Source organism: Rhinopithecus bieti, unplaced genomic scaffold (genome assembly GCF_001698545.2).
Source record: "Rhinopithecus bieti isolate Rb0 unplaced genomic scaffold, ASM169854v2 scaffold_11964, whole genome shotgun sequence".
NCBI classification, from domain to species: Eukaryota; Metazoa; Chordata; class Mammalia; order Primates; family Cercopithecidae; genus Rhinopithecus; species Rhinopithecus bieti.
The window spans coordinates 395,270-409,171 of record NW_016807677.1 but is presented as its reverse complement, the minus strand read 5'-3'; the positions used below and the strand labels follow the sequence as shown (position 1 = coordinate 409,171).

The 13,902-nt window shown below is 45.4% G+C and overlaps 1 protein-coding gene across 1 annotated transcript in view; it reads left to right on the top strand.

Annotated features, from left to right (window-relative positions):
* Nucleotides 1-1,586: 1,586 nt before the first annotated feature.
* The window catches only part of KMT2A (lysine methyltransferase 2A), a 95,902-nt gene continuing 83,586 nt past the window's right edge, over nucleotides 1,587-13,902 (top strand). Inside the window, 2 exon segments of the mRNA XM_017883057.1 lie at nucleotides 1,587-1,731; nucleotides 1,734-2,011. Coding sequence (XP_017738546.1) covers nucleotides 1,587-1,731; nucleotides 1,734-2,011 — 423 coding nt within the window.

Below are 13,902 nucleotides of genomic sequence, written 5' to 3'. Positions count from 1 at the left end.
TTTTCAGCACCAGGAGGCTGTGGACCTTCTCTGGAGGCGTGCAGTGCACCCTCCGGAGGGCCAGAGCTGAGTGCAACCTGCTCACCACGACCCTCTCCCTCCTTCCCAAATTCGCCGCCCCAGGCTGTAATATTACATGCAGCGCGCTGTACCGGTGCGGGAGTCCAGGAAGGCTGCGTGACCTTCCAGCGAACTCCACCTCGGCTGGGGGGATGGAGGCTGCCCCGGGGCCTGCAGGCTGTGTATCGATCCCCCAGCTTCAACCAACGCAAGTTCCCCCGACACAAACCCCTCCCTTCCCTCTCGGCTTTCCCAGCCTTGCAGGCTTCTAACGCTATGCTCGAGGCGCCCTCCCCTCTTTCCCGCAATAAAGTAAACCCAGTGGATATTCATTCCCCTCCCTAACTCGCCTCCTTCTTTCCCCCTCCCCCCCTCAGCTTACTAACCCCGCGCACAGAGCTCGCCGCCGGCGGGCCCCTTCCACCCAGTGTATCATAATGCCCAACGCTCTCCTCCTCCCCCTCTCTTAATCAGAAACGTGCTCGCGAGCCCCCCTCCCTCTGCGTGCATACATTAGGGTCTGCTTTGCATGCAGCGGCGGGCAGAGACCGGAGGAAGAAGGGGCGGGGGCGCTTTTGCCCGCCTCTTCCCTCCAGGCCCCGTTAGCCACCCAGCTTCAGCTTCGTTGTAACACCGCGTCGTTAGCGGAGCACGCCGTGGCCTCAGTGCCCGGGCTGGAGAAACACAACCCAACTCCCTGCAGAAGGGCACAAAAGCCAGACGAGTGCACAGTAGAGCGAGGAGGTGGCAGGAGACCTGCCACTCGTGTGTGCATTTTGGAGAGAGCTCCAGCATGAAAATGGGAGGGGCTCCTTTTTTATTTTTTAAAGTGCGTTCATTGAGGGCCTTTCTGTTTTGCATATAGTAAACTGGGCAGTGCTTCTGTTTTGCATGTAGTACAATAAGGGCTCTTTTATTCTAGAAGCGTTCAATTCGGGCTAACCCAGCTTGTATCCGTGCCCTGGGGCGGAGGAGAAGGCTCACTGCTCCCCGACCCAGCCGCCGCGTTATACTGGAAGCTGCTCTCCCTGGCGGTTCGATTCCCAGCGCGTCCCGGGAACGTGTGTAATCGGCCTCTCACCGCTCAAGGCTGCAGGCGGCCCGGCTCCCTCCGCCTCCATCTCCGCGTAGCCCTCGCCCCCTCCCCCTCTCTCCGGAACCCGCGCTCTGCTCCGGGCTCCCGGGCTTCCTTCCCCCCTCCTTTTCCCGAGCAATGCTTCTCCCGGAGGGCGGGGCATGCAGTTATCCAGGTTGCGGGGCGGGCGGGCGAGCAGGAGGGGGCGGCCCGGGCCTCGGGATGGAGTTGCAGCTCCCAGGCGTCAGAGGCAGAGGCCCGAGGCCGCTATACAGATTGCGGGGCTGGCGGGCGCGGCCCGGCGCTCTGCATAGCGGCCTGTAGAGTGCAGGCGGCCAGGCGGCGCCGAGCGGGTTAGGCAGGTTCCGGGGCCCCGTGCCCCCCCCTCCACCTCCCCGCCCCCCTGTGTTGTCGCGCTCTCCCTCTCGCTGCTTTCACTTCACGGCGGAACATGGCGCACAGCTGTCGGTGGCGCTTCCCGCCCGACCCCGGGACACCGGGGCGGCGGCGGCGGGGGCGCCCGGGGCCTAGGGGCGCCCCGCGGCAACGCGTCCCGGCCCTGCTGCTTCCCCCCGGCCCCCGGTCGCGTGCGGCCGGCGCCCCCTCCCCCCGCGTGGCGGCCGGGCGGCCGCGGCGGCGGCGGCGGGAAGCAGCGGGGCTGGGGTTCCAGGGGGAGCGGCCGCCGCCTCAGCAGCCTCCTCGTCGTCCGCCTCGTCTTCGTCTTCGTCATCGTCCTCAGCCTCTTCAGGGCCGGCCCTGCTCCGGGTGGGCCCGGGCTTCGACGCGGCGCTGCAGGTCTCGGCCGCCATCGGCACCAACCTGCGCCGGTTCCGGGCCGTGTTTGGGGAGAGCGGCGGGGGAGGCGGCAGCGGAGAGGTAAGGGGGCGAGGAACCCCAGGTCCGGGGTCTCGACCCTCTGCGGAGCCCCCTCCCCTCCCCCATCCGGGATTGAGGAGCATCCCAATTCTGGGACCATCTCGGGGTCCCTCACCCGGGGCGAATGGCTCTCCCATCTTGGGACCCCATGCAGGGCTGCAGACCCCAGGCGCCCCACCCCGGGATTTGGGCCCATCTGGCTGAGGGCATTTGCCCCCCACTCTCCTCCCCCTGACCCTTCCCCAAATCCCTTGGCACAGACCCCCTCGCCGGGGTTTCCCATCCCGGGACTGAACCCCTCCTCCCTTTCACAGATTACCTCATCCGAGCAAGATTCCTCCCTCCCTCCCTCCTAGAGACCTGATCCCGCCACATCCCCGCCTCCCTCTCTGGGCAGATGTGTTACTCCTAGGGCAGTTTTCCTCTCGGGCATCTCTCGGGTGATGGCCTCATCCAGGGCCACGTTCTCCTAGCCCTTGGGGATCGATGTCCCTTCCAGCACCTTGCTTTCGAAAACCCGATGAACCCTCGCCCCATCCCCGGGCCCGGTCCCTCTACTGCCAGCCACTCCCCCTTCCTTCACCTCCACCCTCTACCCCCACCCCAAGCAGACAGATCCTCCCCATTCCTCCCTACCCCACCGGGGAAAATCTCTCCTCTGCACCTTTCCTGGTCTCACCTCCTTTTCCTCTGAAGATAACGGTGATTCCTCATACAGCAGTCTCTTCCCCCCGCCCCCCCATCTCGTCTTACAGGGCTACAGTTTCTAGCCTATTGGTAGCCGGGAATTACTCTACCTTCACTCCACCCTTTCCCTCCTTTAGAATGAAGGATTAGTGGCATCTTGGAGGGGAAAATAGTCCACTGTCCCCTAGGCTTAGAGAAGAGCAGCTTTCCACCACTCCCCCTGGAGACGAGGCAGGCTTTCCCTCCAGCTCTGGGGAAGGGGGCCCCTGTGAGGGGAGGTGTTTGTGGGGGGACTGGGGCAGCATCCTCCCAGGGGAAGCAGCTGCTCTCCTACCCCACCCACTGCGCCTGAGAGCACGCAGTCTCCAACCCGAGCTCCCTCCCGCCCTTCTCGTCATTTCATTATTGATCCACCTTTTCCTAGGCCAATCCTGGGGCTTGGAAGGGGTGGGGGAAGCCAGGTTGGGGTGAGGAGAGTAGATAAGGGACAGTTATACTTTAGTGTGGTGGCGGTGGTTGCTTTGGGATGGGAGAAAGAGGAGGACTGTGAAGCAAAGTTATCCCTTAGAAAGGACTTGGGGTTCTCTCTGATTCTTATAAGGAGACCCAAGGTGGATGAAGGGTCAGAGCGTTGCCCCTTCCCCATTAGTACTGGGGCAATAACGGAGTTGCTTCTATAAACATTTTTCAGTCCCCTTTAGCAAAAAGGAAAGTTGCCCAGGGAAGGGAAGTTGAGTTCAGGTTCAGCCAGTGGCGTTGCGCATTTGTTTTCCATTGGATGCAGGAGGGGGGAGTTTGAATTGTAGAGGGGGGAGAATGGCATGGGGGATGCTAGGAGGAGGAAGAGCAGCTGCTAGGGGCTGAAGCGAAGGGGGGTAGGGGGTTGCTGCTCTGGAGTGCTCTTGATTGAAACAGAAAGGGAAAGATAACAACCAGCCGTTTCCTGCGTGCTCTGCCGTTGGTGCACACAAAATATCCTGGGCAAACCCCTTGTCCCCTATTGTGCCCCGCACCCCTTTAGATTTACAGAAAGATCCTGGGAAGAAGGGGAGGGAGGAGATCCCAAGGACCCCGGCCCCTCCTTTCGACGAGCTGGCATTTTTTGGTTGTTAGTCTTCCTGCCTCCTTTTTTTTAATCGTTTCTAAGGCAGCCTGATCAGGAGACTGACAACAACCCGCCTTCTGACAGAGCAAGGAGGACATGATGGGGGCGTGTTCCTTGCTATGTAGCTAGCTGCAGCGTCCCCTTTCCCTGCCTCTCTCTGCGCTATCTCCACCTCCTTTTCCCAGCCTTCAGAAGGCAGCTGCAGTCAGCAGGGTTGTTTGAGACTATTTATTGGTTGCTGTAGATTATTATTTTTTTTTGAAAGGCCAATTCTGTATTTTTTAAGCTAACAACACAGATCCCATGTAGTTGGAGAACCAAAGGCCACATACTTGACAAAAAGACTGAACCGTTCAGGTTACTTGCATGGAGTTGGTGCTTAAATGTGAGTTGATTTTGCTTTTTTAAAAGATACAGCAGCAAAAAAAAAAAAAAAAAAAAAAAAAAAAAAACTGACATTTCATTTATTTTCAAAATTGAGACTTGCCTGGTTATATGTAGCATTTTAGCGCCGTGTATATTTGAGTTTAATAAGAAAGTCTCTGTTAGGAGAAGTTAGTCCATTTTAAGGGGATCCTGAGAAGCATTTCTTCTTGTTCAGTATGCTTATTTATTTTGTACTGAAGGACCAAATGTTATCACATATTCAAAAGCAAAGTTTTATGCTGACAGCTTCCAATCATAGTTTTTCAAGAGACTGGTTAGAAAGAGAGCCACCTGGATTCAGGGACCTAATGTCTGGGCACCAGAATATTTTATCTGTTGGTCTTTGACAAATCACTTTTAAAGTTTTAATCAGGGGCTAAACGTTTCCTTACCTACTGGCATTATGAGATAATTGTAAACTAGTGTTTTATTTTGCTTAACACTAGTATATAGTGTAAAGTCTGTCAAGGAATTGCAGTTACTTCAAATTGGATCATATTTATAAGGGGTTTTTGTCTTTAAAACTTTTTCCTGAACAGTAGTTGCTGCTTCGTTATGAGAAGAGTAGTTGACTTCTTACATTAAACTTGAGTATTTTTTCTGACTTGGACTTGAATGAGCTGTGTTCCATGGGTAGGCTTTTTATGTGGTGTTTGAGGCAATCCAGTGTGAGTTGATGGTACGCATTGAGTAGCGGTAAACCTCTGACCTGGTAGTTTTCATTGTAGAAGCCAAGCATATATATATATATATATTTTTTTTTAACATAGCCTTACTAATCAATGATAAAGTTCCAAAAGGGAAGTTTAGGTTCACCCTGGGCTGACATAGAATTCTAAAGATTGCTTCTCAGAACTCACTCATGGCTCTATATCAAGTCTTATCTGGATTCATGAAGAAATGGTTATATGATCCAAAATGATTCTAACCTCTTTAAACTCTGGTTCGCCTTCAGTGAATAATGACTATAACTTGCCTCTAACAACACCTGTGTTAATACTTCCAAAACTAGGTAACAGAACTTCCAGATGACTTTGTTGTTTGAACTCCCTTAGCCATAGGAGACTTGTCCTTCACTGCTGCTGGTTCCTGACTTCCTTTGTATGACAATTAGGAAGTAGAATTGAGGTTCTGTTTTATTGAGCACTGTAAGAAATCAGAGGTCCATTTTTTTTCTTTCCCCTTCCCTCTGTAGTGTCAGTATCCCATTTTTCTAAGGATTGTCTCAGGTAATGTTCATGTTACTGTACTTTGCCATCTAAATAAACATAGTACAGCAGCACCCTTTCTGTTGACTAGAAGTTAGGCTGTTGTAATCATAAACCCCTGAAACAGTATATTTATCAGTAACTAGTCTTTGTTTATTAATGTCATAATCCGGTTACCTTCCCTACTACTTCACAAAATATTAAAAGCAAAATTTCCATCTTGATCATAACATAACAAACTTTAATTAGATACAAATTGAAACTGAGTTACAGCATTGGTGTGTATTTGTTTTCACTTGAAATTGCAGTTTAGTTCCTGTGGACTGAGACAGGCTTTTGGATTGGACCTGAAAAGATAGTACTCCTGCAACTGAAAGGTAGTAGGAAAGTGTTTGTGATTTTTTTTTTTTTTTGATGTTTACTGATCACATATGTACCAAGAGTGGGAGCTGCTCCTTCATTGCCTTCACAGCTAATCCTAAGATTGGCAGAAGGTAAATGAAGGAGGGAACATAAGTACAGTGGAGTGCACTAAGCCTCTGAGTAGAAGTCAGTGGATGTGGGCTCTCATCTCCGTTACTGAACAGTTACGAGACCCTGGGCAAATTCACTTTTAACCTTAAATTTCTGATCTGTAAAATGAAAAGTTTGGACTAAATAGCTCATGAATCTGTTCTGTGTCAGTATTATGATTCCTTTCTATTGTATTAAATTTTGGGTCAGATCAGAATTTCTTATTCTGAGTTCATTTCAAGAGTCAGAGTCAAGTGAGACAATTTGGTAATTTTTGTTTTTTTTTGAGTCAGGGTCTCACTATGTTGCCCAGGTGCGTCCTGAACTCCTGATCCTCCTGCCTCAGCCTCCTGAGTAGCTGGGATTCTGTTTGGTAATTTTTTTTTTTTTTTTTTTGAGACGGAGTCTCACTCTGTCGCCCAGGCTGGAGTGCAGTGGCGCGATCTCGGCTCACTGCAAGCTCCGCCCCATGGGTTCACGCCATTCTCCTGCCTCAGCCTCCGGAGTAGCTAGGACTACAGGCGCCCGCCACCGCGCCCGGCTAATTTTTTGTATTTTTAGTAGAGACGGGGTTTCACTGTGTTAACCAGGATGGTCTCAATCTCCTGACCTTGTGATCCACCCGCCTCGGCCTCCCAAAGTGCTGGGATTACAGGCGTGAGCCACCGCGCCCGGCTGGTAATTTTTAGTATCAGATCATACCTTTGCCCGTATAACTGGCATTATTATTAGGAGGAGAAATTTCAAGTTGGAAATTTTTCATTGTGTGGAAAAAACATAAGGACTTTGGTGAAGTTGACCAGTTTCATTTATAAGAAAATGAGGATAAAGTTTTACACATAGTTCTGAGAACCTACAGAATCCCAGGCATTATCTGGTGTTTAGAGGCCCTTTTGTTTGGCTAAATGTGTTTTCATTGTTGTGAATGCCAGACTATCCAAAAGAGAAGTTATTTTCAGTCTAGGTGGTGTATTCCTTTAGGTGTGTGAATTTTGAATGAAAAGAAAAATTCAATACATCAATGTATTTATAAACTGAAGTGATAGTACCTACTTCATAGGAAGTAGTTATTAATATATTCTGAAATGGTTTATACTGAGCATTAGAAATTCAGTCTTTAGAACTTTTCTTTCTCTGTGACTGAAAACCAGATGACATGTCCCCATCTTTTACTTCCATTTAATTATCTTAAGGCACATACTCCTGGAGGAAATCATCATTCACACAACAGTGATCTATCGTCTTATTGGAAGTTGAGAGAAACTATTCCCATCTTGACTTAATTCTCATTTCTTTGTTCACCTTGGAGCTATCCTTCCGGAGGGCAGCTGTGCAGACTCTATACCAATTGCCTCCCTTACCCTGTGGCTAGAGGGGGTGGCAACAGTGCTTTGCTAGCTCAGAGGCATAACAGACTGCAGTGCCTCTCTCTTTTGGAAACTCGCTGTGTTTTAATTGTAGGTCTCCTAATTAAGATCTCTTTGTGCCTGCCCACATTCCACTAGCGTTGGCACAGAACTTCAGCTTCCTTCTAGCACTTAACTGAAGGCCTTCAATCGGGCCTTTTGTGAATATCTTGTCTCTTTCCATTCTTCCTCTGCCAAGGTGGAGGGCCCAATGGCATAGACCTTTGAGAAGGGGGAAGCTTTGTGACTATCACTACTTTGGGAGGAATTTACTCAAGGATTGCTGGGATGGGACCTTCCTTTGTTTGCATATGTTATTTTCAGGGATTAAGAAAGGTTAAATTACTAATGAGTCTGGCATGACATACCTACATTTTAATCAGATTCTTAACCCTGTAGGCACTAGTAGGAAAGAGGATGCCACAGAGTTCACTGTTACAAAGTATTTCCTTGGATCTTATCTAGACTGGTTTATGAAGCTTGATGACTAAAATATTGTCATGGAGTAAATCTCAGACTTGTGATTTTTGTGGACTCCGAGGTTGTTGAAGACAAGACAATCAGATGAAATTATTGATTGCTTCTAGATTGTATCAGCTTTGAGACACAGACTGAATTAAAGTTAGCTTTGAGATCTGAATTAACTTTTGATTAGAAAGACTTTAGGAGGTTCTGGAAATTGTTGAGTTAATTAAGAATACCCTTGTAGGCTCCAGTATTTCTTGAGAAGTTCAAGAATTGTCTAGGCTTCTAGAGTATTTTCAGAATAAGATAAAATAGCTTTTCTGGAAAAAGTAGTTTGACTTTAGTTTCCAGGACCTTCGTATTCAAAATACAGTATGTTCTTTACTAGATCTACATGTGGCATGCTAGAGAAAATGCTACCTTTTATTAAGAAAAAGGAATCTTAAATCCTTTACCTGGACCCAGATGGCTTCATTGATCACATCAGTATGAGGTTACGCAGACAAAGGGCTATTTTTGTTGTTGTTGTTGTCATTTCATTGGTTGTTGAAGAAGGCCTGGAAGAAGGAAGTACAGGATCTTTTATGGCATGCATTAAATAAAGCTGGAGGCCTGCACTCTTATACCTGAGTGGGTGGTTTTATGGCCTAATTCTCTGCTGGCATTTATGACAGTGTGGATGCTACTGGCCCTGTGGCTGAGGTAGATTATGCTGGGAATAGGGAGAAAAAAAGGGTCCTTTTGTTAGCCTTTTCATTTTCCCCCTCAATAAAGTCTCTGAGAAAGCCCCAAGGAAATACAGAGACACTTGGACTGAGGGAATGATTTCCCATAAAATGGTTCTTTATGTTTTTAAAATGATGAGCTGCTTTTCTTGACCTATCCAAAGAAATCCATACCACCACTGTTAAATATTTCAATGAGTTTTTTACCTTGTCAGGTTACACACCAGGGGAAGCCAACCATGAGACTGTAGCTGCTGCCAGACATTTGCTTCTGAAGACTTAAGACATTTGAAAGAAGAATTTTGTTATGTGATTTGTAATTGTTGTGGATGATATAAATCCTCTTGAAGGATTAGTCTAAAACTTCTAAGAGGCCAAGCTTGGTTTAACTTTCAGATGTTGAATTGAACGTATTGCCCTAATGAGTTTTAGTTTTAAGGAAACAACAAAGATATGAGTTAGTTGGCAGTTTTCTGTGCAGTGTATGAAAATTCCCCTTCCCTTGAAATGAGTAGTTGTTTTTCTATTTGACAAATAGACTGAAGGGATTTCCCCAGATATCTTACCTTTAATTATTGCTACAGCAGTACCCTGTGAGGTACCATTGGGTAGCATCTGTCCAGTGGCATCTATTTCAGGAGATGGAGTTTTTCCATATATAGTATTTTGTCCATTTTCTTGCATTTCTGGTTTTGTGTTTTGTTGGAATGTTTGGGTGTAGATGTTTTGATGTCTTTCAGCAACAAAAGCTATGAATCTTTCTAACATACTGTTTTAGAGAGATCCACTTGTATTATCTATGCTTTGCTGAAGCATCATTGTTTCATTCTCATTTTACAGCATCAATGTAATGGTAGCTTTCTGTCTTGAATTAGGAGAGTGATATTACTTGTGAGAAGTGTTTTTAGAGAAAAGTTTTTTCTTTAGGCTCTCCTTTATACTATCTCAGTTCTAAAAACTAGGGAGAAGTTAATTGTTATCTCTAATAAATATCCTACACCTAGAGAAATATTTACACCTGCCCATATTCAACCTCTGCCCATCCATGAGGATTGACCACTTTTTAGATCAAACACAAGCATTGTCCCTAGATTATTGCCTTGAATTATAAGCAGTAAAACCTTGTGGATAACATCTCTTTAAGCTTAGCTAATGAGGAAATCCTTTTGTAATCTCTTTGGCTAGGATTTTTTATTTGTGCATATTTAAATGCCTTTACCGAAGAAAGGGAGAATCTCATAATCTAATCTGTACTGGTGTGAGATAGTATAGCACAGTAATTAAGAGTCGTTAAGACCATGGGCTCTGGATTTAAACTGCCTGAGTTCAAATCTAAGCTCAGCCATCTTGAAAAAGTTTTTTTTGTGTTTTGTTCAGTTTGTTTGCGACAGGGTATTGCTCTGTTGCCTAGGTTATAGTGTAATGGCACAAACATTTCATTTCAGCCTCAACCTCCAGGGCTCAAGCAATCCTCTTGTCTCAGCCTCCTAAGTAGCTGGGACTACAGGCATGCACCACCACACTCAGCTAATTGTTTTCTTTGTTGTAGAGATGGGGGTCTCACCATGTTGCCCGGGTTGGTCTTGAACTCCTGGCCTCAAGTGGTCCCCCCCACCTCAGCCTCCCAAAGTGTTGGGATTACAAATGTGAAGCACTGCACCCAACCAGAAAAGTTTTTGGACCTCTCCATGCCTCCGTTTCTTCATTTGTAAGTCAGGGGTACTCATGCTTCATAGCCTTATTATGAGGCTTAAGCGCGATCATGCATGTAATGTAAGCACTTAGCACTTTGCCCGGCACATAGGAAGCCCTAATTATTAGAACCAAGAGATTGAAAGGAAAGCAGGGTTATAATCTTTTTTTTTCATCAAAATAACTGGTTTTTATTACATTGAGTTATACCTGTATATGTATGCATACGTACACCTGTTTGAGGGCTATAATCTTAGAATGTTCTTGATATTAGTTTGAGTGTCAAGTTCTTCTATAAGCTAGGTAGAACCAAATTGAAGGCCAGCCACCTATCTTGGTAACAACATTAGTGTCCAACTAAAACATATTAGAGATACGGCAAAAAAGAAGAAAGAGAACAAGATGGTAAATAGGCAGGTAAGATACCAAGGAACACAGTGCCTCCATGAGTTGCTCATTATCAGGCCAAGGCAGCTATAATGGGATTGCTACCTGTTGTCTCTATAACTAGTGTTCCTGATCTTTTTATGAGGAGAGCACTTGGTGGTTCCTTACAACAGCTCTGAGGCTCTTCAGGGTACTTAGGCTCCAGGTTCAGATCCATTAGTCTATACTTGGTGACATTTGTTCTTAAGTGTCAACTTGAGGAGAATGAGTGCTGCTCTACAGAGATCAATGCAAGTAACCGTTTAATTATAGAAGAAATGCTGAATTGTAGGTTGCAATTTCTGAGGGTTGGAACTTGAGCAGAATGGTCAAAAGCAGATTAGAGTTTAAGGGTAACTAGTTAAGAGTAGTGTGTTTAAGGAGGGAAAGTACAGTTTTGGGCCAGGCGCAGTGGCTCACGCCTGTAATCCCAGCACTTTGGGAGGCCAAGGCGGAAAGATTGCCTGAGGTCAGGAGTTTGAGACCAGCCTGGCTAACATGGTGAAACCCTGTCTCTACTAAAAATACAAAATTTAGCTGGGCGTTATGGCCAGCACCTGTACTCCCAGCTACTCGGGAGGCTGAGGCAGGAGAATCGCTTGAACCTGGGAGGTGGAGGTTGTAGTAAGCCAAGACTGTGCCACTGCACTCCAGCCTGGGCAACAGAGCAAGATTCTGTCTCCCCCCCAAAAAAAGAGAAGAAAAGTACAGTTTTGCCATACTCTCTTTAAAAAAAAGATTTGCAGGCTGGGTGGGGTGGCTCAGTCCTGTAATCCCAACACTTTGGAAGGCCGAGGCAGGTAGATCACTTGAGGTCAGGAGTTTGAGACCAGCCTGGCCAACATGGTGAAACCCTGTCTCTACTTAAAATACAAAAATTAGCTAGGTGTAGTGGTGTGCGCACCTGCAATCCCAGCTACTTGGGAGGCTGAGGCACGAGAATCACTTTAACCCAGGAGGCAGAGGTTGCAGTGAGCCAAGATCACACCACTGCATTCCAGCCTGGAGGACAGAGTGAGACTCTGTCTCAAAAGAAAGAAAAGAAAAGATTTGCTAATGTACTCAATACACCATCAGAAACCATCAATACACCTCAGAAACTGAGGCACAGACAAGTTAAGTAATTTTCTTTGAGTTATATGGCTAGTAAGTGGCAGAGCTAGAATTTAAATCTGAACCTACATCTGCTTGAAAGTTGATTCTTGCTCTCTACACTGTGCTATCTTTACGTCCTTTCTCTTCCCACTCCCATCCAATCAATTTCTGAGTCTTGTCCATTATATTACTGTAGTGTTTCTTTCCTCTGTCCTTGCTGTTCTGTTCCTGCTGTTCTAGTTTAAATTTCCATTACTTTTGGATAGTTTATTGTGGTAATCTTCTCATTGGTCTTCCCACCTATCTTTTCACCCTGCACAGTGCTACACAATATAATGGTTTTCTTAAATACAGATCTGATTATGTCACTTTATTCCTAAAATCCTTTGGCTTCTCACTGAATATAAAATTTAAGATTCTCAGCCCTGTATGATCTTGCTAGGCTGTATTTCTAAATTTTGAACCGTGTCTCCTGAATGTACATTGTTACTGCTTCAACCACATTGGACTACTGAACTATTAGGTATTCTCCACAGTCTTTGTTTATCTGCCTTTGTACCTTTGCTAAAGCCTCTCCTTTGCCTTAAAGTCTTTCCCATTTTGACCTGTCTTGGGCTTATTATTCATCTCCCGTGGTTCAACTCAGATCCCCAGATCCTAACTCTTCCATGTTTTCACAGACTGTACTGCTATTTGAAACTCAACTTCTTTCTTGTTTTCTTTTTGTGTTTTGTACATTACCCTTAAAGAATTTAACCCAGTATACCTTATGTTGTGATACTTTTGAAATGTGTCTTTGTCCCATTAGATAGTGACTCCCTTAAGACATGGGCCATTTTTAAGTCATCATTTATGTTTTATGTTTTTTATAATGGTGACTTTTTATATAGTATTTGTTGAATTGAAAATCTGATCTACATATAACTTTTAGGAATACTTTGCTAGGACACATGACATAAACTAGGAGAACTTAAGACTACGAACAGAATATTTGGACTAATGATTAAGAAATACTAATTTAAGTATGGCAAAGGAAACCATAGTAGCCATGATGGGACATTTTTGTAAAGGTACTGATTGGGTTTTGAAAGCGATGTTAAGGTATCCTGATGGAAGGGCGTTATCTTTTATGTAGATAATACTTAGCACTGATCATCCCCTTACTTGAGTGTTGTTTCCATTTCTAGGTTCCTCAACTTAAAAGGGATGAGGAGACCTTGGAGACGGTTCTGAGGAGACTCAAAAGATGATTATATGATTGGAAGTCAGTCCTATGAGGAAAGGTTGAGAGAATGAAAGGTTAAGAGGCAACTTAATAACTCTTCAAAAAACATGAATGGATCCATTATTAGGAATGGTAACCAGCGGTTTCCCAGCTCCACTGACAGCAGAATAAGAGAAAATAGGTTTAAACTGAAATAAGGGGTAGTTGTGTAAAGAACTTGTTGGTAATGATGGTTGTCATTATAGTCATGATAAAAAGGTTGCCAAAATAATTTTATTATCTTCTCTGGAAGTATATTTTAAAAGTACAGTCCTGCCCATATATGTATAAAATGACCTCTCAAGCTACCTTTTCCTTCTGTGAATCAGTAAATAAATTCTTATTCAGCTCCTCGAAGCAATAATTACTTTTCAGTAGGAAGCTTCCAGAGAAATTTCTTTATGAAGTAATGGTTTTTGTAGTGGCTTTATAGGAGAATAAAAATTTTGTAAGTGGAGCTAAGAGAGAAATCTTAAACGTCAAGAGAAACCAAGGAAAATAGTAGGTGTGGTATCAGTATAGGAAACAAATAAGTATTTGTAGCTTTTATGTTCATTTTCAGTTGTCATTTAAAGAGGTATGGTTCAGAATAGCTCTTGTGAAGGCTGTCACTGCTTGTGGATACATTATAACAAATGCTTATAAATCATTTCCAAACTAATATAAGTTTGCTTCATGTTAGTATTATAAAAGCCTCTGACCCTTGGCTTTTGAGGCTATGTAGAGGGCTTGCATCACTCAGAATGAAACCTTTTTAGATATGTTGGGTTGCAGAAAGCATTTCCTGTACAGTCAGAATGAAAACTTGAATTGGGATTATTCATGTAGATTACCAAAAGTCTAGGCAGAGCTGATATTACCACCAGCCAGTTTTCCTAC